General features: G+C 39.1%; 2 protein-coding genes across 3 annotated transcripts in view; one reads left to right on the top strand and one right to left on the bottom strand.

The window, feature by feature from the left end:
• Nucleotides 1-685: 685 nt before the first annotated feature.
• On the top strand, nucleotides 686-9,882 carry LOC136696832 (uncharacterized). The gene is made up of 8 exons (XM_066671544.1): nucleotides 686-1,012; nucleotides 5,964-6,089; nucleotides 7,355-7,404; nucleotides 7,496-7,555; nucleotides 8,203-8,262; nucleotides 8,353-8,412; nucleotides 8,491-8,556; nucleotides 9,231-9,882. Exons 1-8 carry the CDS (start codon nucleotides 688-690, stop codon nucleotides 9,264-9,266), a joined length of 783 nt encoding a protein of 260 aa, XP_066527641.1. The 5' UTR covers nucleotides 686-687; the 3' UTR covers nucleotides 9,267-9,882.
• A 77-nt stretch (nucleotides 9,883-9,959) lies between these two features.
• The window catches only part of LOC136696839 (PRELI domain-containing protein 1, mitochondrial-like), a 13,419-nt gene continuing 26 nt past the window's right edge, over nucleotides 9,960-23,352 (bottom strand). Inside the window, exons 1-6 of one of the 2 annotated variants that reach the window (XM_066671552.1) lie at nucleotides 23,040-23,138; nucleotides 20,807-20,936; nucleotides 17,050-17,275; nucleotides 16,712-16,825; nucleotides 15,618-15,696; nucleotides 9,960-12,185 (exon numbers count right to left, since the gene is read on the bottom strand). In XM_066671552.1, the coding sequence (XP_066527649.1) occupies nucleotides 12,079-12,185; nucleotides 15,618-15,696; nucleotides 16,712-16,825; nucleotides 17,050-17,275; nucleotides 20,807-20,898 (618 nt within the window). In that variant the 5' untranslated portion in view covers nucleotides 20,899-20,936; nucleotides 23,040-23,138 and the 3' untranslated portion in view covers nucleotides 9,960-12,078. Of the gene's footprint in view, nucleotides 12,186-15,617; nucleotides 15,697-16,711; nucleotides 16,826-17,049; nucleotides 17,276-20,806; nucleotides 20,937-23,039; nucleotides 23,139-23,235 lie in introns of those variants that run through there. The other variant, XM_066671551.1, reaches the window with a different exon arrangement.

Here is a 23,352-nt window from a genome sequence, read left to right as displayed (position 1 = left end):
CCTATGTTGTCTACACTGGTTACTGTCCGTGAGTTGTTGGACACAAACACCAGAGACACATCGCCTGCTGCTTGGGTGATGATGAGTGGTTTATCACTTGTGGTGTGCACACAGTCAGAGACGATATCTAACACATTATTTCTAGCTTTTAATGGTGTTAAGAATCCACCCATTGACAGTGTCTCTGTAAACAGTTTTACACACGAGGACATTCTTTACCAGAGGCACAAAGATATTTATCATTGAGCTGCTTTAAAATCATAATCATACTTGATGTGCCATAACAACTATGTTAGCGTTCATAAACCAGTTAGTGTTTAGCGTCTAATCCCTGATTCTCAGTCGTAATGAATTCTGGGGCCTGCCAACAACGCCCTGAAAACACAGATATTATATTTATCTCACAACACTTTGCTCCCTCACCACTATATGATTTTAAACATATATAAAATAATATATAATATAGTTGAGCTTGTCAGAATTTACAGGCTCAGAAGTGACGTGTATATGTTTTTTATTCTTTCACTAATTAACTAATTAATTGCCTCTTGAACTAATTGTAAATGCATAGCATGAAGTACAATGCTTTAGCTGCAAGATGTAAAATGTTTGTAAAAATAATAAAACAGGCCAAAACTGAGGACCTACAAACAAAACAGCAACTGTGTAAATGACCCAAGTTAGAACATGCTTTATGTCTCTGCAGGCTGCACACTGTCAGAACCTCAGGAGAAGGAGATCAGTAAATACCCAGGACACTCTGTTCTCCTGCCCTGCTCCTGCACTGATCCAAAAACAAAACCTCTGAGTGTGAAATGGCAGCGTGTAGACTCAGGTGGGACTGAGGTGTCCAATGGAACTGAACTCTATAAAGACAGGGTCCACATGTTTAATGAGACTCAACCAGCAAACCTCTCTCTACTGATCTCCAATATAACCAAGGAGGACCAGGGCACATACAGATGTACAATCCACAACAACCAGTCCGTCAGCATCACACTCAGCGTTCCAGGTAAACTAGCATTGACCTTTACAAAGGTTCATTTTTCTCTGATCAAAGTGGTGTTACTGAAACTGACCCTCAGAACTACACCACAACTGCAGCAACACAATGTGTACAAAGTTACACACTAAATGTTACATTTGTTTATACATTTATTGAATATAAACATGCTTCCAGATATTTTTTTGACAAATTTCTCGTGTTTTGCACTGACTTGAAAAACAGCTAAACTTTTATCCAGTGAAATAACAGGAGTTTCTGAGTAGTGCCTAAGACACACAAAGATCTAGGAGAACTGCAGTCATTCAGCTGAGGACTTTGTAAGTGCTCCATTAACATAATTGAGACTAAATCTAAGGATGTAGTCCTTATTCAGTCATTCAGATAATCATCTAGTGACAGATTTCCCTGGTATCATCACAGAGCAGAAACACAGAGAACACCTGACAGTAACAGTGCATTCAGAACCTGAACTTAGACTGTAAATCAGACACCAGTAGTGTTTCCCACACACAGAACAGTGCTCTGCTCTATTACTGTGGCTAAGAGTCAGTACCTGTCTGTCCAAGGGGAGGAAGAACTGGACAATGGTCAAATGCAGCCTCACAGAGAATATCACAAGGCAGTTTTTGTGAATTGTGAACATGTGCATAAAAAACTGAATGTAAAACGGCCAAAACAAAAAAAATTCTCCATCCTCTTCTCTCCTCTCCGCTCTTTACCATTTTTAATGTCACACAGTATTTTACTTTCCCCTCAAACCATTAAGAACAAGCTCTGTACCACAGACATGACACACACCCAACAATAAAATATTACATCAAACTTTTGATATAAAGTGTGTTTCAGATATAAACGAGGCACTCAGATCTCTCCCTTGTTTCGACGCCTTGAACAGAAAGGTCAGCATTTTCAGTGAAGGGTGAACACCATCAGGACTGAAGCTCAATGAACAGAAACGTCATTTTGAGAAAACAGAACAGCCGTTGGGACACACCACTGAAGATCAGTGTCAAAGGAGACATTCCCACACCACAGAACACCACAGAGCTGGGGATAGGGTTAAGTTTTAATATTTAAATAAAAACAGCAGTTGTAAAGATAACTGTAGTTAGAACATGCTTTATGTTCCTGCAGGATGCACACTGTCAGGTATTAAGGAGAAGTTTATTAGATATCCAGAAGAGTCTGTTCTCCTGCCCTGCTCCTGCATTGATCCAAAATCAAAACCTCAGAGTGTGAAATGGCAGCGTGTAGACTCAGGTGGGACTGAGGTATCTGATTGGATGGCATCCTATGGAGGCAGAGTCCACAAGTTTAATAAAAGTCCTCTGTCAAACCTCTCTCTACTGATCTCTAACTTGACGGAGCAGGACCAGGGCTGGTACAGATGTACTATCAACAACAACCAGTCCGTGAATATCTGTCTCATCATTAAAGGTAAACTGGCATTGACCATTTGGTGTTGGTCTTGAACTGATCGTACTCTGTGTGATACTCAGACATGCACGGTAACCAAGACATTTTCAGACTTTACCTGGAGGAGCTGTATGTAACGTTTGTCCCAGACTTTATGCAGACTTTATTCTCCTAGCCCCCTGATAGAGACTCTAGGGAAAGTCTGAGTAAGCAGATGTGTGAACAGAGCTCCTAATGCTCCAGAGAATGTCCTGCATGTGTTGCACAGGCACCGTCCCTCGCCTATAGAGCACCCTGCACATTTCCTGCTGAGAGATGGCATCAGAGAAAGAAAATATCCCACTTTTCACTACACTGTGGACCTCCAGACCTGATACACAGGAGTTTCTCTGGAGTTTCCCTTTAGTTCATTTGTGAAAACAATTATGAATAACATAAACCTGACAAACCCTTGAGAAGCAACATAAACATCTTCAGAGAGTTCTGTGGAGAGTCAGGGCTGAAGTTCAATGAAGAGAAATGTCTTTTAAGACAAACAACAGGTTTTATATCACATCACTGAAGATCACTGCCAAAAGAAAACTTCTGGAACCACAGAACACCACAAAGATCAAACAGGTTTTAACAAGTGGCAAGTTGTTTCATCACATTTCCAAAAGACTGACACCAATCAATGACCTACTCAAAGCAAACACAGCATAATTTTACATCAAGGCTAAGACCCTGCTTTTCCAAATATCTAAGAGATGATAACAATCACCAATCCAATGTTTTAACGATGTTCAGAAGCCAGCTGTTGACTGAGTGTCAGTGCACCTGGGGACATGCTTTATCAGATGTGCAGTAGACAAGAACTATAAATCTTATCATTGCCCAGATAATGTAAAAATCTAATCACTAGTGAATGTTCTTTGTTTGCGTGCCATAACAAGTACGTCAGCCATTATAAACCAGTTTCTGTGTTTAACACTTCTACACCAATGGTGTTTCCTCCTCTGATTCTTGGTTATAATGCCAGCTTTAAAAAAATGTTATATTTATCTAACAACACTTTTTCTCTCTTAAAAATATATGCTTTTTCTGCACTACTGACAAACTCAGCTGGAGCTATTTTTAAAGGCATGGCATGTAGAAGAATGCTTTGGCATCTGTAAGAGTGCAACAACACAAAGCCCAAAAGAGGACGTATAAAAGAAACAGTACTTAGGTAAATGATCAACGTTAGAACATGCTTTATATCCCTGCAGGCTGCACACTGTCAGAAACACAGGAGGTGGTGATCAGTAAATCTCCAGGAGACTCTGTTCTCCTGCCCTGCTCTTGCACTGATCCAAAAACAAAACCTCTGAGTGTGAAATGGCAGCATGTAGACTCAAATTGGACTGAGGTGTCCAGTGGGATGGCACCCTATGAAGGCAGAGTCCACATGTTTAATGAAGGTCTTCCAGCAAATCTCTCTCTACTGATCTCCAACCTGACGGAGCAGGACCAGGGCACATACAGATGTACAATCAACAACAACCAGTCCATCAACATCACACTCACTGTTCAAAGTAAACTGACATAGTCCATTCAAATACGTAGATGTTCATATATACCGCCTTAAACCGATAGTAAAACTACGGCTATAGAAAAAACTACATCAAGAACAAGTGTGCTGTAGAAAGAAAACAGAACCAAACACAGAATAGGCAGAGTGGTACATTACAATGTGAAATGCTGTGTGAGGGGACTGAGAGGTTTGATGATAAGATACATTTGACCAAACTGAATCTCAGGGATTAAAGCCAAAAATAAACCTCATTTAAATACTCAGTTACCAGTGTGTTTCAGACAATTTGAGAATGTGTGTTTGTAAATATTGCTGTAGTTCGACTGACACATGCCTCTCATCATTTGCGATTTTCACATTCACTGTTTTAACTTCTGTCAACATACAAACCAATCCTAAAAAAGCAGTATATTTGTTTACCAGTGAGTAAAACACATTAAAAATAATTTATATATATATAAAACAAAAGTAGCCACAAATCTCTTTCATTTATGAGTGGGGGGGTGTTTGTACAATTTATAGATATTTACTAACATTTAGCTGGATTGAATGGTAGCATTTCACAAATGAAAATGCATTTTAATGCAAAAGAAACATGCAAAGATTTTAATGTTAATATTGTATAACTGTGTTAAATATCTGGCATTTTTAGAGGAGGAGAGGATTTAAACACACAAAGTTCTTCAGATGCACATAAACATGTGTATGTAAAATATTTACTCAAGCAGAACTGAAAATCCGACTTAAAATTCACAACTTCTAAGGGTTAAAATTAGATAAAGTAAGACTGCATCTTGTCTGTCACTCAAAAAATCTTAGTAAAAGAGAAAAAAATCTTTCAAATTAAAAATACATTACACAAAGTTTTCTATCACTATAATGATTTATGATGAGATGCAGCACAGGGTAAACGTACTACTGTAGAACCCACTATCTGTCTCTGAACGTGGAAAACACTATTGTTGACTTTAGTGAAACAGACTGTGATCACTCTCCACTGAAGATCAACAGCTTCACAGTGGAGATCTTCAGGAACACCAGATTACTTGGTCTTCTAGCAGAGGATCTCATGTGGTCTCTCAAAACCAGCTCTTTCACAGAGAAAACCTAGCAGTGTCTCTACTTTCTGTGAAGGCTGAGGACAGCACACCTCCCACCTTTCATCCTGACCACGTTCTACAGAGGGACCATCGAGAACCTGGTCGAAACATTAAAGCACCACATCCAGACTCTTTTCCCAAGCCATCAGACTCCTCAACATCCAGGGACTGAACCGAACACACATCCACTCACCGCTGAACTTTCCTGATTTATTTATTTAGAATATACTTGCTGCTCAATGAAGGACTGTTTATTTGCTGCTCGTGTACAATGTCTACATTTCTGTTCATTATTGTTATACTATCAGTATCATAAATGATTATAGTATTTTGCACTTATTTCACCTACATCACCAACACTATATGAACAGTGATGAGTCAAACTGCACTGTCTCCCCCTCCCTAGTGTTTATTATTTATCATTTATTGCTTATTCTTATTGTACTTGTCTTACGGTGTTGCACGTTTGCACTTGTGCATTTTATTTAGTCTTGCATCAGTGTTTTATGTAGTATCTTGCTCCTGGAAGAATGTTGTTTCGTTTCACTGTGTATTGTACCCTACACAGGACTGGAATGACAAGATCCATTAGACATTACTAGACATGATTCATTTAAAATTGTTAATAATCATGCAACACTTACATACAATCACTGAGAAGTAATTATTTAGTGACATGGATATTTTAACTTATGGAGATTTATTAAATGGATTGTACAACAATTAGTAAGTGGGAAAATTTAGTTAAAATCATAGCAGTTTATCTATTCTTCTGTGTTCAAAGCACAGTTATGATGTGTAGTTTAGAGCCTTCCAAGTTTTGACTTGTTAAAATAATCTATAATCAATAAAAATTCAAATAACATTACAGCATGCTTTGATTTTTCAGGCCCAAACTCAACAGATGCATCTTTTCTCCATAAGAACTTGGACTCCATCGTCATTATCTCCGTGTCTTTACTGATACTGCTCTTACTGCTAGGAGCAGCTGTGACCTTCTGGAGGTGCGGAAAAGGTATGACATTTGAACATTTTTAACATCTTTAGTGTACTCCAATAAACCCTATCATTACGACCGCTTCATTGTTTCTACACTCACTGTCCATTCTCTCAGCTCCACTGACCACACAGGAGCACTCTGTAGTTCTACACTTACAGACTGTAGTCCATTTGTTGCTCTGAATACTTTGTTACCCCCTTCCCCCCTGTTCCTCAGCGCTCAGGACCCCCACAGAGCAGGTGTGATGTGGTGGTGGATCATTCTCAGCGCTGCAGTGACACTGACGTGGTGGTGGTGTGTTAGTGTGTGTTGTGCTGGTGTAGAGTGGATCAGACACAGCAGTGCTGCTGGAGTTTTTAACCCCATAGTCCATCCATCCATCCATTATCTGTAACCGCTTATCCAATTTAGGGTCGCGGGGGGTCCAGAGCCTACCTGGAATCATCGGGCGCAAGGCGGGAATACACCCTGGAGGGGACGCCAGTCCTTCACAGGGCAACACAGACACACACACATTAACTCACACACTCACACCTACGGACACTTTCAAGTCGCCAATCCACCTGCAACGTGTGTTTTTGGACTGTGGGAGGAAACCGGAGCACCCGGAGGAAACCCACGCGGACACGGGGAGAACACACTGAGAATAGTCCATTGACTAAAATCATCCAGCCGACAGCGTCCTGTGTGGATCAACGAGGGAGGAGTGTCTCACAGAGTGGACAGAGTGGACACAGGGTTTAAAAACTCCAGCAGCACTGCTGTGTCTGATCCACTCTACACCAGCACAACACACACTAACACACCACCACCACGTCAGTGTCACTGCAGCGCTGAGAATGATCCACCACCACATCACACCTGCTCCGTGGGGGTCCTGAGAACATTGTGAAAGGGGACAAAATATGCATGCAGAGCAACAGATGGACTATAGTCTATAATTGTAGAACAACAGTGTGCTCCTGTGTGGTCAGTGGAGCTGAGAGGAGTGGTCTAAATGTTACAGTTGATAAGTGTATACTATTGTGCTTCAGCACCCAGCCTTCAACCATGAAGCTTTACCACCACCATCTCTCACACACATTCAGCTCAATTCCCAAAAAGCTCTATAGTAAAATAATTACATCTGTATTAAATCATACTACAAATAAAAACATCTGGACCATTTTCAAATCAGGTGCAGTAGTAAATACAAGTATAAAGACAGTGCTATTCATTGTGGGATATTCAGCTCAGTACAGAACCCATGTGTCTCTGAGTGAACTGTTCATATTCTACAGGAAGAAAAAAGAGAAACAAAGCAGAAACAGGTCGGGGACAAAGTGATGAGGTAAAGAAACCTTTATAAATAGTTCTACCACCAGCAGCAGACAGTGTGTCTATTTATTTATTAATATACAATAACTCATTGCTTTCCTCAGGACGCCATTATATACACAACTGTTACTCACCGTGGAAATCCTAAACCAAAAGAAGAGCAGGTATATTTACATTTACACACTTTATTCAGCACAGAATCTACATATTTCTGTAATTATAACAATGTATGAGTTAAAAAACAAGGTTTGTCAAGCCGTGCAAACAGCTGGATAAATTAAGATGCAAAGCACTGTAATCATAACTGTTTATGTAAATCATTACTGTTCTGTAAGTACTAAGACTTCATTTCCATTCTTTATTCCTCTTTTGTTTTGATTTTTTGCCACTCAGTGCCTGAGATACAGATCTGTACCCATTTGTAGATTAGCAGAACTAGTTGATGAATTACCATATATTTTTATGAGGTTTTATTACGCCACACTGATCTATTTATGAACCCAGTGTAGGGCATGAACAGTTGCTTACATGGACTTAAAGAACTATAAATGTACCACACAGGCCACATCCTGGGTCTAAGTTGTGATCCCCATCAATTTAAATTCTGTTAGGACTAACATCCAAGGATTTTAAAAGAGCAGTCATTTTACCAACAAATATGTTTTAATAAAACACAACTCGAGATGAAGAATGAAGTAGTCCATGATCTCTGATCCTTTTGAACTAGATGTTGGAAGAAATGTCGTATTGTTATTTTGAAGACATGGTTCTCTTGTGATGCATTTTCCTTGGTTTATTTGTTTGTTTTAAGGACAATGTGACTTACTCCACTGTGGCTCATGGAAAGAAAGCCAAACCTGCTGCAACCGAGGTAAACAACTTACAGGAAGAATTCTGAGTGTAATTAATGAATGAGAAACTGATCCTATGAGAACTGATGAGTGATCTTTGTCTCCTACAGGAGGACGTCACCTACTCCTCCTTAGTGATTGGTAAAAAAGGGACAACACCAAAAATTCAGGTGTGTAACACAGAAAGAAGAAATGTACATGTGCAAATAACTCCTGTGTTTGTTTAACGATATAAACGTCGTCTCTAGGTCGAGGAGAACGTGACATATTCAGATGTGGCTTTTCGTAGGCAGCCGAAATCAGCCAAACAGGAGGTCAGTGGTAAAAATTAAAATATATGCTCTAAACATTTCAGTGTCTGCCTTTATCACATCTTCCACTCTTTAAGGACACTTTCAGTTCTTCAAACCATTCACAGCTTTAAATCCACACTTCAGTTTCAGTGTCAGTTTAGAATGTTCTACTTCTCTCTCAGGGAGATTCAGAGGTTGAGAGGTCAGGGCTCAGGGGCGGCCAGGACACTTCTGTTCTTAGAAACACCAGCAGGTTCTAAGACAGATTTGATCTATAGTCTTTTGTGTCCGTTTGTTTTCACAGTAAGGGCTTTTTAACAGTAACATCTTTAAGATCTTGAGTGTTTAATTGAGGTCAAAGTTGTGAGGCAGAGTCCGTTTCTAAGACTGGTTTAATACATGTATTTATTTTATTTATATTATTTTATTCTGTTATTTCCTATAAGGTTTTTAACTGCAGTTTAGGACACTGTTATTCTTTTTTATTGTTCTTTTAACTTTTTTCTTCCTGAGGCAAGTGGATTATATTGTTACTACTCTCCAGAAAAATGGGAAACTGATACTTAGTGTTTTAATGTTTTATGAAAATAGCAAAGTTAGCTTTCTGAACCTTCTGCAAATAGGTCGGAACAGACACACCAATATCCAACTCACAGTGTGTGTGCGAACATTTATTTCTGTGCATCTTCTTCCAGGATGTGACGTATGCGACTGTGGCCAGCACAAGATAAAGCAGAGGACGTTAACACAGACCTGAAGAAAGTCAAACATGTCGCCTCATAGTCCTCAGTTGAATTTCTCTGGTTTCCACTGTTACTGAGTTTAATAATTAGTCTTAAGATGCTGTGATACCTCAGCCGTCCAAGGCCTGGAATCTTCGCGGCACCAATGACCATGATCTGTGTTTGTAGGGTGGTCTCTCTCTCACACAAGTACAGTTCCGCACAAAGAGGGACACTTACCTGGTGTTGGAGACCTGGGCGTGTGGCTGGTGGCAGTGTGTGTGATTGTGGAAGCTGTAGCTATCGGGGGTGGATTTGGTGGTGGCTAATAATCAGGAAGAAATTGTGCAATTCCTTTCATACTTTCTTTCATTTCTCTCCCTTTCCTTACTTTTCCAGTTCCTCAATTTATTTTTATATATATTCTTTCCCTCTTTAATTGCTTTCTAAAGCCTCTCAAATTCAATGTCTCTTCTTCTTTTTCATTTATTTCATTCTGTTTTCCCATTTGCTTTTATTTTTTTATTTCTTTGGTCTGAAGTTCATTTCTCATACTTTTATTTCTTTTACTCCTTTTCCAAAGCATCTAAATATTTGTTTTGATTTATTCTACAAAAGATTTGTGTTTTTGCTTTATCATTAGGAATTAATATATAATGCCATTATTTATTTTTCCTTTATTCATTCATATTGTTTTCTTTCATTAATTTTAGTTTGTTACAGTGTTTTACATTTTTCATTGTATACGTTTCATTTTATTCACATTTTACTTTATTTTATTGCATTTTTATGCTGGATTTGTGTTGTTTGACTGAATATTAACATAAATGTTGTAGTTTGCCTCTGTGAAATACTTCTGCTTTGTATTTTAATGATAAACAATGCTGTAAATTTTATAACTTTTAGTTTTATAATTTAAGAATATATTTGTACAATGGTCAGGTAACTGGTGCTTTTTTACATTAAATAGTTTGTGGAGGATATAGGTTACTCATCAGGAAAGAAAACTGATTAGAAGATTAAAAAGCATTATTAATCCTTTATTAGCCTTGTGTCATTGTGAAACATACTAAATATTACAATGGATAATTGTTACCAAACTCTTCACAGTTCTGTAAATGCTTCTGACAGGTTTTTCACAAATTAAAAGCTTTCCATATGCAGATGTTTTTTAATTATATTGCTTTTGCCATACAGTGTAAAAACATTAATAAATTAGTTATGTTAATTAGATAAGTTAAACCCACATGGGGAATGTGAGTTAAGTTATGGTTCAAGTAAACTTTAGTCCGACAGTCCCTGAGGAATTCATTAACAGTTCAGTTTCACAGACTTTAATGGGTTTATGAGCAGAAAAAAGATTTAATAAGGTCCAGCTAATTCACTTGTAGCTATAGTGATGGACATTTTATCTGAAACACCCATCGTATTTAACTTACCTGTCGCACAATTTATTTACCCCCCACTGTCCTCCATCTATCGCTATAGGGACCACCACAGGACCACCATAGAACCACCAATTTACCCTAATAACACAATCTACTGCAGTGAAATCACAAGCATGACAAACCAGCAGTCTGACAGGAGATGATCTGAGTGGGAATCATATACTAATTAGTATCTAGTCAGTGGTGGTCTTATGTTGGTCTCTGTGCTGATGAAGGGGGGTTATTTCTGATAAAATGACCAGTTGGACCTGATAAAGAGGCAGCTCTGAGCTCATTTCCATTCATTTAAGTTTTTTCGTGCGTGCAGTTTAGGTAGTTGGGAGTTTTAGGGAACTTCATTTACACATGACCCTTCACTCCTTCACAGGGCATGTGCAGTCGGGCTGAAGGGGGCATGCTTCGGAGGGAGTTAACAGTTACAGCAGCAGATTTAAAGCCCCAGTAAAGACTCCAGTACTTCTTTGGTTCTTCATCTTTTAAGCTACTGTGACTGAGCTGCAGATGTCTATCTGCTAATAAACATGAGCTGGAAGTGTCCATAGCATCGCTTCTCAAATCCCTCACTTAGAAACACTTCTACACTTTCTAATGACTCACCTTAAATGCCTCCACTCTAACTGTACAGCTGTGCATTAAGGTTTAGGCACCACCCCTGGTCAAAGGCAATGATTTTCTATGTACAATAGCAGTTCCCAAATTCAGAAATAATAAAAATAATAATTATGGTTAAAAAAGGAACTGCTGCATTGACCACGTCTGAAAACGTAGCAGTTCTATAAGAAGTAGCAAAAGTAAAATGGTGGGTATAATTTAGCATTATTATAATTTAATATACATAGGTGCCTTTCAACTTCTCATGTTTCTATATTTATATAAAAGCAGCAGGCCACGTCCAGTGTGAAGAAATGTCCACTAACAAAACGGACAGGGCTCAGATAAGCTGTGTCCTTTTAATGAATGAGACTGATGTGGGTGCAGTGGGGTTTATGATCCACAAAGAGAAGTAAAGTAAGTCTAAGGCCAAACCCGTTTGAGAACAGCAGCTGCTCACAGAACACATACTGTGCCTTTATTTTAATGCACAGTCATGCTTTTTATGGAATGTAACATATCAGGGAAACATCAAGTTTAAAAATGGTAAAATGTACCTTGTGTTTTTCATTTCTCCATCAGTATGTTACATGAACTATATTCAAAACCTGTGCTGTCTGTGTAGAGATGTGGTAAACTGTTTGACCAGGGGTGTCCTACCTTGTAAATACAACTATGTCTCTGCCCCCACCTCATTCTGTACCTCACTTTCCTGACTGCTGCCTCTCTGCTGTAAGAAGGCTCTCAGTAATGGGGCTTGTGGGAAATGAAGGGTCAGATTTTCAGACAAACTCTTGAGACTTCTGGGAGGTGGAGGACTTCGTCAGGTTCTTGGCCTTTTCTGCTGCGTCTTTAGAAGTGTCTCCGTGGTGGCTCTGAGCTCCTGATACTGCAGAGATGGAGGAGAGGGAGAGATTCACGTTTAAAAGCAGTCAGGCATTTTCTCCAGAGAAAAAAAACTATAGTTTCCAACATGGTCTCATCATGTACACCTCCACTCTGTGGAGAAGAAATAGCTTTGTCTCAGTGACTACATGACAGCTTTCACTTTATTTGGTGCTTTATATACTTTTATAAATAAGCACTTTCAGAAATTTTGTCTGATAGTTTTTGGCGGTAAAAAAATACTGATTGCTGGACAATTAATAAAGAGAACCATCTCCTTTCCCCAGTATGGTTTCTGCTCTTCTCTGGTTCTCTGTTATCTGACACTTCTGCAGCTGACCACAAGCTGTGAGTTTCAGAGGCAAAATATAAAATGTGTTGAATAAAAAGCAGAAAAAGAGGAACTCATTTTTAACAGCTGCATCTTTTCTGATGATATCTCACGAGGGAATATTGGATTCCACTTTTGTTAAGTGTCTCTAATAACTGTGTAGTTACACATGAACAACATATGCAACAACAATTCATATTTAAATAATTTCATAAATGTCACACTGTGAAATAATGGACATCCACTGAACTACCACATCACAGAAATGTTTAAAACTGAAATGGGTTACAACGTCTCAACACTAACATAAATATTAACTAATGTTAGAAACTAGGGCAAATCCAGTGTAATCCCTTAACATAAGTTAATACACGCCTGCCGGAAAAGGCTTCTATTGATTACTACATGTAATTACAGGTTGATACATGTATGTAATTATGGGAGAGAGAATGTGCTTTTACAACTCTGAAGATGTGCTGTTACAACTCTAATTAAAAAAAGGCAAAACTGAAGTTGATACATATGTAATTACATAAGCTTTACTACTGTAATCCATCTGTAAAAGGTACTAATTCATCAGTAATTACACTGTTGTTGGACATGTTGTTCCTGTGTAACTACACAATTATTAGAGACACTTAATATAAACTGGGACTGAATACTGCATTTCCAGACTGCGATGATAATGGTCACAGTATAAAAACTTGCTCTAAAATTCCTAAATACAAACATATATTCAACATATTTAACAGGCATTGTCACTGAATCAGAAAACTAAGCACTCAAACTTAAAATAAGGTATTTAAACTTAACTCGAAGACTGGTCTACTGGGTGTGGAGTACTGGGATTTAGTTGCTAGTAATCTAATTTATACTCTATATAAAGAAAACAGGGGTGCCAAAAGTAAAGCGCTGAAACACTGATACACACCAGCTACAGCCATTTACTCCTACATACAGTTACAGCACCGAAATACTGACACACACCAGCTACAGCCGTTTACTCCTACATACAGTTACAGCACAGGAATACTGACACACACCAGCTACAGCTTTTTACTACTACATTCAGTTACAGCACTGAAATACTGACACAAACCAGCTACAGCCGTTTACTCCTACATACAGTTACAGCATCGAAATACTGACACACACCAGCTACAGCCGTTTACTCCTACATACAGTTACAGCACAGGAATACTGACACACACCAGCTACAGCTTTTTACTACTACATTCAGTTACAGCACTGAAATACTGACACAAACCAGCTACAGCCGTTTACTCCTACATACAGTTACAGCACTGAAATACTGACACACACCAGCTACAGCCGTTTACTCCTATATACAGTTACAGCATCGAAATACTGACACACACCAGCTACAGCCGTTTACTCCTACATACAGTTACAGCACCGAAATACTGACACACACCAGCTATAGCTGTTTACTCCTACATACAGTTACAGCACAGGAATACTGACACACACCAGCTACAGCCGTTTACTCCTACATACAGTTACAGCACAGAAACACTGATACACACCAGCTACAGCTTTTTACTACTACATTCAGTTACAGCACTGAAATACTGACACACCAGCTACAGCCGTTTACTCCTACATACAGTTACAGCACTGAAATAATAATACACACCAGCTACAACTGTTTACTCCTACATACAGTTACAGCATCAAAATACTGACACACACCAGCTACAGCCGTTTACTCCTACATAAAGTTACAGCACCGAAATACTGACACACACCAGCTACAGCCGTTTACTCCTAAGTACAGTTACAGCACCAGTGCCCAAAACTAAAGCCAGATCATCTTGGTCTCCTTGTTCGGGCCCAACTGAAAAATTGGTCAGAAACCTTACGATCAGATATTTTCTCCAAAATATTCAACCATGGTTAAACTGCTTATTTTAATGACCTGGAGAAAAAAATATTTGTGATGCACAATACATCAGGGGCAGACATATTTTTTGTCTATATGTTTTTTTTTTAAAGATGAAAATATGAAAATACATGATAAACAATTACAAACACTCGCTCAAACACTCTCTCTCTCTCTTGCTTGCTCGCTCTGAGTGGCTTTATGTCGCGCTCACCCTCGCTCTTCAAAACAAACCCTGTGCTGCATTAATTAGGGCCCCTTCAGAAACCATTCATAAGGAACCAGCAGTTAATCTTTGATAAAAGTATAAATTAATTACCACTAATAAACTTAATGATAGAGTTAAAATAGTACAGAAATGTACAAATACTGAAGAAAAGGCTTGTCCTATGACAACCCACAATAAAAAAGAATTCCTTTTTTTTAAAAAGAAAATCCAATGTGAATTTGCTTCAATTAAAAAAAAAGATAAAATTATGCTAATTATCGGTTACAGTTTCGGCCTAAAAAACTGATGCATCCCTAGAAAAAAACTGAAATGTAGAACTGTGACCTTTCCGTGTTACAGCACATTGTGTCTCCTGATATGGTGTGCTAAAATTAACCAAAGAAATGTTTCCACTGTTGTGAAATTTCAGTTTTGCAATCGATCTCCAAATCTAATAGCCTTTGCAAAAACCCAAAATGCAGAACTGTGTGGATATTTCCTCATATCACTTCTACATGATGGGACAGTAAGACTACATATATACACTGTGCTTAACACAAACACATGCACATATCTGAATATCTTAAAAACACTTGGGTCTCTATGCTGAGTTTCTCTTGAGTTCCTGACCACTGCTGATTATAAAGTAGTAAAGTACTGCTGTAGCAACACCACTGACCGCTGGTTAATGTGCCGCTGATCTACAAGCCACGAGAACAGAAGGCGGTTGGCAGAAGTGTGAAGAATGAGTGCGAGAAAAGCAACCGTCACAAAGTGGAGGACTCATTTACATGTGCCATACTCAACTTAAACATAGTTTTTAATTTCACACATTTTCTAGGACTAAAGACTGCAGAAATGTGTTCAATGTCGATGATTGGAACCAGAAACACATTCTTGAACTTATTACTGGAAACAGTAATGAATATAACGCCTGACGCCTTGGCCATTGGTTTACATTAGTCCTGAAAGTAGTATTTGTCTAAGAACTCACTGTGAAGTTTAGAAAGTGCATGCTCCAAACCCTTCATGGCTTTTGTTTGGTTGCTTTTGAACCTGGACAAACCAAATTCCTGAAACACAGAAAAGGACACTCTGAGGAAACAGATATAGAATGTTCTATAGGTTTAAACACAGGTCTCTATTAGTGGTGCACTATGTACTGAAGGCAGATATATTTTTTGTGGATGTTTTTAGTTATTATCAGTTGGATATTGTAATTTTGGCTGATATTACACCAATGACGCTTTGTTGTGCTTGTGCATATGCACTGACAGCTGTAACTACACAACTACGTCTGCCGTGCGGAGGTTTCTCACAGTTTCTGCAGAGGACTGTCTCTGGGATTAAATTTCTCTGTGGTGAAAACTAATTTAAAATATCAGTGACGCCCAGTACACACACACACACACACACACACAGCAGGTTAAACCACAGAAAGATACTCTGAAACCACCAGAGTGCAGGAGCCGTTCTAATATAAACCACATGAAAATAGATATAGACTCATTCAGCGTCTGAATTAATTACTGAAACACGATGATGAATGATTACAGACACTCGCTCAAACACTCTCTCTCTCTCTCTCGCTCAGAGCCACTTTATACCGCACTCTCCCTCGCTCTCCAGAACACACCCGGTGCTGCACTAATGAGCGCCCCTCTAGAAACCATTCATATGGAACCAGCAGTAAATCTTTGATAAAAAAAATAAATGAACTATAACTAATAAAAATGTACAAATACTTAAGAAAAGGCCAGTCCTATGACAACCCACGATAAAAAGTTGTTTTGCTTTAATTACAAAATGGTATAATTATCAGTTATTAGATACTCCAAGGTGCTAATTATCGGTTATCGTATCGGCCTAAAAAATTCAAAATTGGTGCATCCCTAGTATCCATAGTAATGCAATCCACACAGCCAATCAGAAGACAGGATTCTGTCACGAGCAATTTTTTGTCTAACAGATGATAATTAGTTGACTTCATGAATATTTTCACAATCTGGTTCATTACCATAATTGATTATGGATTTAATAACTAATCAAGTGTGTGTGTGTGTGTGTGTGTGTGTGTGTCTGTTTTACCTGTATTGGTCTAGAAAGGCCAAACACCGCTGATGAGATCCAGGCTTCTCTGGTGAGACGAGTCCATACAGGTCTGTCACGCTCGCCATAAAACACACACCTCTCCACCACCATCTCATAACACAGACACACACTCAAATTCAGGGTCAACTGTGAGGCATACAGATAATTGGAAATAACACATCATTGGCCTTGGTGTGTGTGTGTGTGTGTGTGTGTGTGTGACTGTGTGTGTGTGTGTGTCTGTGTGTGTGTGTGTGTGTGTGTGTGAGTGTATGTGTGTGTGACTGTGTGTGTATGTGTGTGAGAGTGTGGCTGTGTGTGTGTGCACTAGTCACCATTAACTTTGAATGGTTTAGGTTCCAGGTTAATGTGGTCAGGCGTCTGTTCTTGGGGTCGACGATGGAGTCCTCTACGATGTACACGGAGCGTGAGAGGTTCCCAGGGAAAATCCGCTCCGCCCACCGAGGAAGGCGATTGGTCTTCGTGAGGAGGCGCCGAGACAAGAGGCAGTTATCAGCAGTGACCTCCCGAAACACTACGTCCTCCGTCAACACATGAGTACTGAGAAAGAAAGAGAAACAGTTTTAGCAGAGTTCTATTAAACGCAGATTTATTCAGCTGCACCTCGTCTGGTGAATCAGGTGAGGGCAGATCAAACACTGTCAGGTTCTGAATGAAGCACAACAGAGTTATTACTTTATCTCCATAGACACATGTCCAGAAAAGTTGGGACTCTGAGCAAAATGTAAAGAAGAACACAATGCAATGATGTGCAAATCATTTAAACCCTATAATAAATTCATAAATAATGCAAAGGAAATATTTAAATGTTGAGGCTGAGAAAGTTTGTTTTTTGAAAAATTAGTTCCCCATTTTAAATTTGATGCCAGTAAATCGTTCCAAAAATAAGTAACAGTGTGGTTTTAAACACTTCTTCTTTAACAACGCACTGTGAGAGTTTGACAAATGAGGAGGACTATTGCTGTAGTTCTGAAAGTGATCTGTTTTCTGCTCCACAGCTTGGGGGCTCAGTTACAGTGATGTTGTTTCATAAAGCCCCAGTATTCAGTGGAGGACAGGTCTGGAAGAGTTTAGCTCCCGGACACTTTTACTATGGAGCCGTGCTGTTGTAATCCACACAGAATGTGGACTGGCCTTGTCTCATAAACCCTGTATATATCCTTCAGCATTAACGGTACCTTCACAGATGTCACAGTCACCCATGATCTGTACACTAACACCACCACCACCCCCCGCCCCAAACACCATCACGAATGCAGACTGTGTGTTTATAAGAAGCACATGATCCCTCTCTTATTTAGCCCAGAGGATGCAGTGTCCATAATTTCCAAAAAGAAAATCACATTTCAATTTGTTAGACCACTGGACATATTCCTAATTCACCTCACGTCTTAAATGAGCTTGGGCCCAGTGAAGGCAGCAGCATTTCTGGATCCTGTTTATATCTGGTTTCTCTTTGGTATTTGTAAGTTTTTACTTGCCCATATGATAGTTATGTACTATTTTGAGTTGAGAAACATTATTCTATTTCCCTGCACAGAGCAGTGACCCACTCCCTGTCACGCCCTCATCCTGTCATGTCTGTTTTCCCTGCCATGTGCTCTCTCTGCACATGGCTCTGTCTGTTATTGTCCGTGTCTCTGCCCTTGTCCTGCCTTTGTTCCGCCTCCTTGTCTGCTATCCCTCGTTATCCGTTTCAGGTGTGTCTTGTCTGTTGATGTATTTAAGTCCCCTTGTGTCGCTTCCTGGGATCGGTCATTTGTTTTGCTATGTTCCTAGTCATGTCGTGTTGTTTATTTTCCTCTCCTAGTCAAGTTGTTTTGTTTTGTGTGGTTCCCATTCCAAGTCGTGTTGTTTCGTGTTGTTCTACTTTCTGGTCAGTTGTTCCTTGTTTTCGTTGCCTCATTTCTTGTTGTTATTTCGAGTCCTTTCATTTATCCAGTCGTCGTGTTTGCTCTCTAGTTCGTTTGTGTTTGTTTTGTTCTTTCTTTAATAAAATCACTGTGTTTTAGTGTTTGCGTCCGCCTCCATCAGTCCGCCATCCGTGAATTCGTAACACTCCCCAGCTTTACTTCTGACAGACTCTACCTCTTTGAGATTTAAATCAAATCATGTCACTCACCTGTTGAATATGAAACTTCACTTTAACAGCATTACACTATTTTACTAGTGTTTTGTTTTCCATTCCAAGTTTTTGGAAAGGGTTCCTGGCATCAAATCCAATATATATATGTATATATAAGTATTTTTAGAAAATATAACGTTTTATTTATATTTTAATGAAATATACAGTGCATGCAAAAAGTATTCACAGCGCTTGACTTTTTCTACATTATGTTACAAACCAAGCCTTGAAATCCAAGAAATTGTCAGTAGACCTCCAAGGCAGGACTGTATAGAAGCACAGATCTGGGGAAGGACACAGAAACATGTCTGTAGCATTGATGTTCCAATGAGCACAGCGGCCTCCATCATCCGTAAATGGAAGTAGTTTGGAACCACCAGGACTTTTTCTAGAGCTGATTTTTTCAATCTGAGTGATCGAGGTAAAAGGGCCTTAATCAAGGAGGTGACCAAGGATCCAATGTTGTTCTGTGGAAAGAGAATAACCTTCCAGAAGGACAACCATTTCTGCAGCACACCACCAATCAGGCCTGTACGGTAGAGTGGGCAGATGGAAGCCACTCCTAAATAAAAGGGCCGTAACAGTCTGCTAGGAGTTTGCCAAAAGGCACCTGAACATATTTCTCTGGTCTCAGTGTCATGTCTGGAGGAAACCAGGTGCAGCTCATCATCTGCCCAACACCATCCCTACAGTGAAGCATGGTGGTGGCAGCATCAGGCTGAGGGGAAGTTTTTCTGCAGCAGGAACTGGGAGACTAGTCAGGGTCGAGGGAAAGATGAATGCAGTAATGTACAGAGACTCCAGAGCGTTCTGGACCTCATCCTGGGGCAAAGGGTCAGCTTTCAACAGGATGACTCTAAGCACACAGCCAAGATAACGGAGTGGCTCTGGGACAACTCTGTGTTTGTTCTTGATTGGCCGAGCCAGAGCCCAGACTTGAACCTGATGGAACATCTCTGGAGAGAAAATGAAAATGACTGTGCACCGAAATTCCCCATTCAACCTGATAAGAAGAATAGAAGAAACTGCCCAACAATAGGTGCCAAGCTTTTAGCATCACACTCAAGACTTGAGGCTGTAAATGCTGATAAAGATGCTTCAACAAAGTATTGAGTAAAGGCTGTGAACACTTACAAACATGTAATTCTTGTGGTTTATTTTAAATTAATTAGCAAAAATTCCAAACAAAGGTTTTTTACTTAGTAATTGTAGGTTATTGTGTGTAGAATTATTAGGAAATAATTATACACAACGTGAAAAAAGTGAAGCGCTGTGAATATTTTGTGGATGCACTGTAGGTTTTAAATGATTCTGCTCAACATCCCTTCAGCTTTTGAAAAAAAAAACAGGGTTATATTACATCAGAGGAACATCCTCTTAGGGCAGAACCATGCAACACCAGGCAGTGAAGCAAGAAAAAGTGCATGTGAACACATACTGTAAGACACCTTCTGTAAGAGAGTGGGCCCTAATTAGAGCTTCTGACCATTTCAGACCGTCTCTAGACCCCCCTCTGGTGGTGTTTAACTCAAATAACTCACGGTTCTTAAAGCGTAACTGCACCACACTGGGATCAGCTCACTCCACCCCTAGATCAACTTTGAAAAATGCACAATAATGTGTAGCACAGGTGGAGTTAATACCTACATTCTCTCTCTCTCTCTGTTAAGTGTTTTAGACTAATTTAAGTCATGTAATTGTTGTCCATTACTTTTATAAATAATAAATGATTAAGCTAGGGTTAAGGTTAGAAATCTAGACAGTTATAAATTACTGTAAACTCCTCGCGGAACAGCAAACAGACGGAGCATTTTCCTGTTTCATTTCCTTAGCTCCAAAATCAGAAAATCACCTTTTGGTTTAGTTTTTGTTCACTGACATTTATGTGTGTTTATCTGAATCAGAGCCTGGAGCTAGAGGTCAGGGGCACGAGTGTGTGGAGATACCTGTAAGGGTTGGGGTATCTCTGCCAGAAAGCAGCGAGCACATGTTCCCACGCACTCCTGATCTCCGTCTCGTTGAAGAAGTACTTCCCCATCGCTGAGCCGAGTCCCGCGGCACCCAACCAGCAGGTGCCTGAGAGGAACAGAGTGAAACACGTGAAGTGAAACTGTGAGAGAGGTCATTATTCACAGCTCGAGGGTTCGTCTGACACTCGGTGCACTCAGTGTTAACCAGGGTACAGTGGGCACGCAGTGTTTTTATTATAGGGTTTCACACATGTCACAAAAAATATCACACACTCACCCAGTGACTCACACTTCACACTCACACACACAGCACTGTGCAGAGGTCCTAGCCACATGAGATAATGATCTATATCTAAACTAATGCCCTCTCAGTGAGTGTGGGGCTGGTGTAAAGTTATAATCACAGTAAACACAGACTAATAATGATATAAAACACATCAGAAATATAAGATAATGTTTCTCTATAAAGCAGTGGGTGAGAGTGAGTTTGAAGAACAGTGTTTTGTTCAGATTCTCCTTGATTTACATGAATTTGTTAAATCCACAGCACACATTATTTAAAATCATTATTGATTCACCACTAAAACTAGGCACTGGATGATCACCTCAAATAATACACACTCCACGAGGACAGAGTTAAACACATTCACACACAGAGGATCACACTGGAGTCACGTGACTGGGTTTATTCAAATGAGGGGGGGGGGGGTATTTATTGTTTTTTTTTGTAATCACTTACTGTTGAGATAAAACTTTTTAAATCTCAATCTCTGGAGCTTAAAACATTGGAACAGTACTGTACACACACACACACACACATATATATATATATATTAATAACACATTGTACTTGTGCACATATAACTATTAACCCTGAGAATATTCAGACGGATATCTGTCCAATTATTATCTGTTTATTTGAGACAGAGAGAGAGAGAGAGAGAGAGAGAGAGAGAGAGAGGGGGAGAGAGAGGTGTGTTAAAGTCCAGTGGTATTTGAATCAATATCGTGATTTTCTGAATGAATAAGTGACACATTCTGAAAAGAGAACAGAGTCCTGCAGATTTCACTGAAGAGTCTTTACTGATTATTTACTGAATATTTACTGATTATTTACTGAATATTTACTGATTATTTACTGATTATTTACTGATTATTTACTGAATATTTACTGATTATTTACTGAATATTTACTGATTATTTACTGATTATTTACTGAATATTTACTGAATATTTACTGATTATTTACTGAATATTTACTGATTATTTACTGATTATTTACTGAATATTTACTGATTATTTACTGAATATTTACTGAATATTTACTGATTATTTACTGAATATTTACTGAATATTTACTGATTATTTACTGAATATTTACTGATTATTTACTGATTATTTACTGATTATTTACTGAATATTTACTGATTATTTACTGATTATTTACTGAATATTTACTGATTATTTACTGAATATTTACTGAATATTTACTGAATATTTACTGATTATTTACTGAATATTTACTGATTATTTACTGATTATTTACTGAATATTTACTGAATATTTACTGATTATTTACTGAATATTTACTGATTATTTACTGATTATTTACTGAATATTTACTGATTATTTACTGATTATTTACTGATTATTTACTGATTATTTACTGATTATTTACTGAATATTTACTGAATGTAACTCATTGGGAGTAAAAACACAAACTGGGGTCTGAGCAAATGTTACTCCACCTTTCTGTTTCAGGTTTAAATGATTCTCCTGTGAGGGATTGGACTCTGTTATATTCACTGTTTATTAAATCAGTAAAACAGGAAACAATGTCCGTTTTGAAACTTGTAAATGGCGATGTAACCCACTCTTGTAGCTGCTGGAGCGTGTAAAGTGGAAATAAACCCGAATAACAAACCCATATTCAGTTCTGTTCTTAAAGGGATTAATGGAATTTAAGCATTTTACTCGTTTTTTGACGTGCTGTTTAGACGTTAGCCGTTAGCCGCTAATTAGCTAAACTAGCTTTATTTTGTGCGAACGCGGAGGTAGCCCTTCTTTAAACTGCGGGTCCTAGTGTGGAGACGTAGTATGAACTCATACAAGCGACTGCTTCAAAAATAAGGAATAAATCAATAAATATTTCGTAAAATATACGATATATACCTTTAACCGAAGCTAAACAGCTAATGCTAACGGTTACCTTGGTTACGCAGCACGCGCTTTATCCTCACAGAATCTTCGGACCGTTATTTCCCGAGTTTATTCTCTTCATTTGAACTCATAAACTCATAAATCACTTCTACCGCCTCCCCCCCGCCCCACAGACTCCCCCCCGAACACGCAGCGAGTCAGAGCCGCGGCTACACTCCGCATCCGCGGGGAAAACTGCTCCGTACCTTCCTCAGGCTCCGTACTAGGGCTTCACGGAGAGGGGGCGGTGGAAGGGCCGCAGTAAAGCGCTCCACTCCGCGTTCATCAAACACATCCCGCCCGCTCCGAGGAGGAGAGAAACA

The sequence above is a fragment of the Hoplias malabaricus genome, chromosome 5 (assembly GCF_029633855.1).
Source record: "Hoplias malabaricus isolate fHopMal1 chromosome 5, fHopMal1.hap1, whole genome shotgun sequence".
Lineage (NCBI taxonomy): Eukaryota > Metazoa > Chordata > Actinopteri > Characiformes > Erythrinidae > Hoplias > Hoplias malabaricus.
This window is presented reverse-complemented; position numbering and strand designations above follow the sequence as displayed.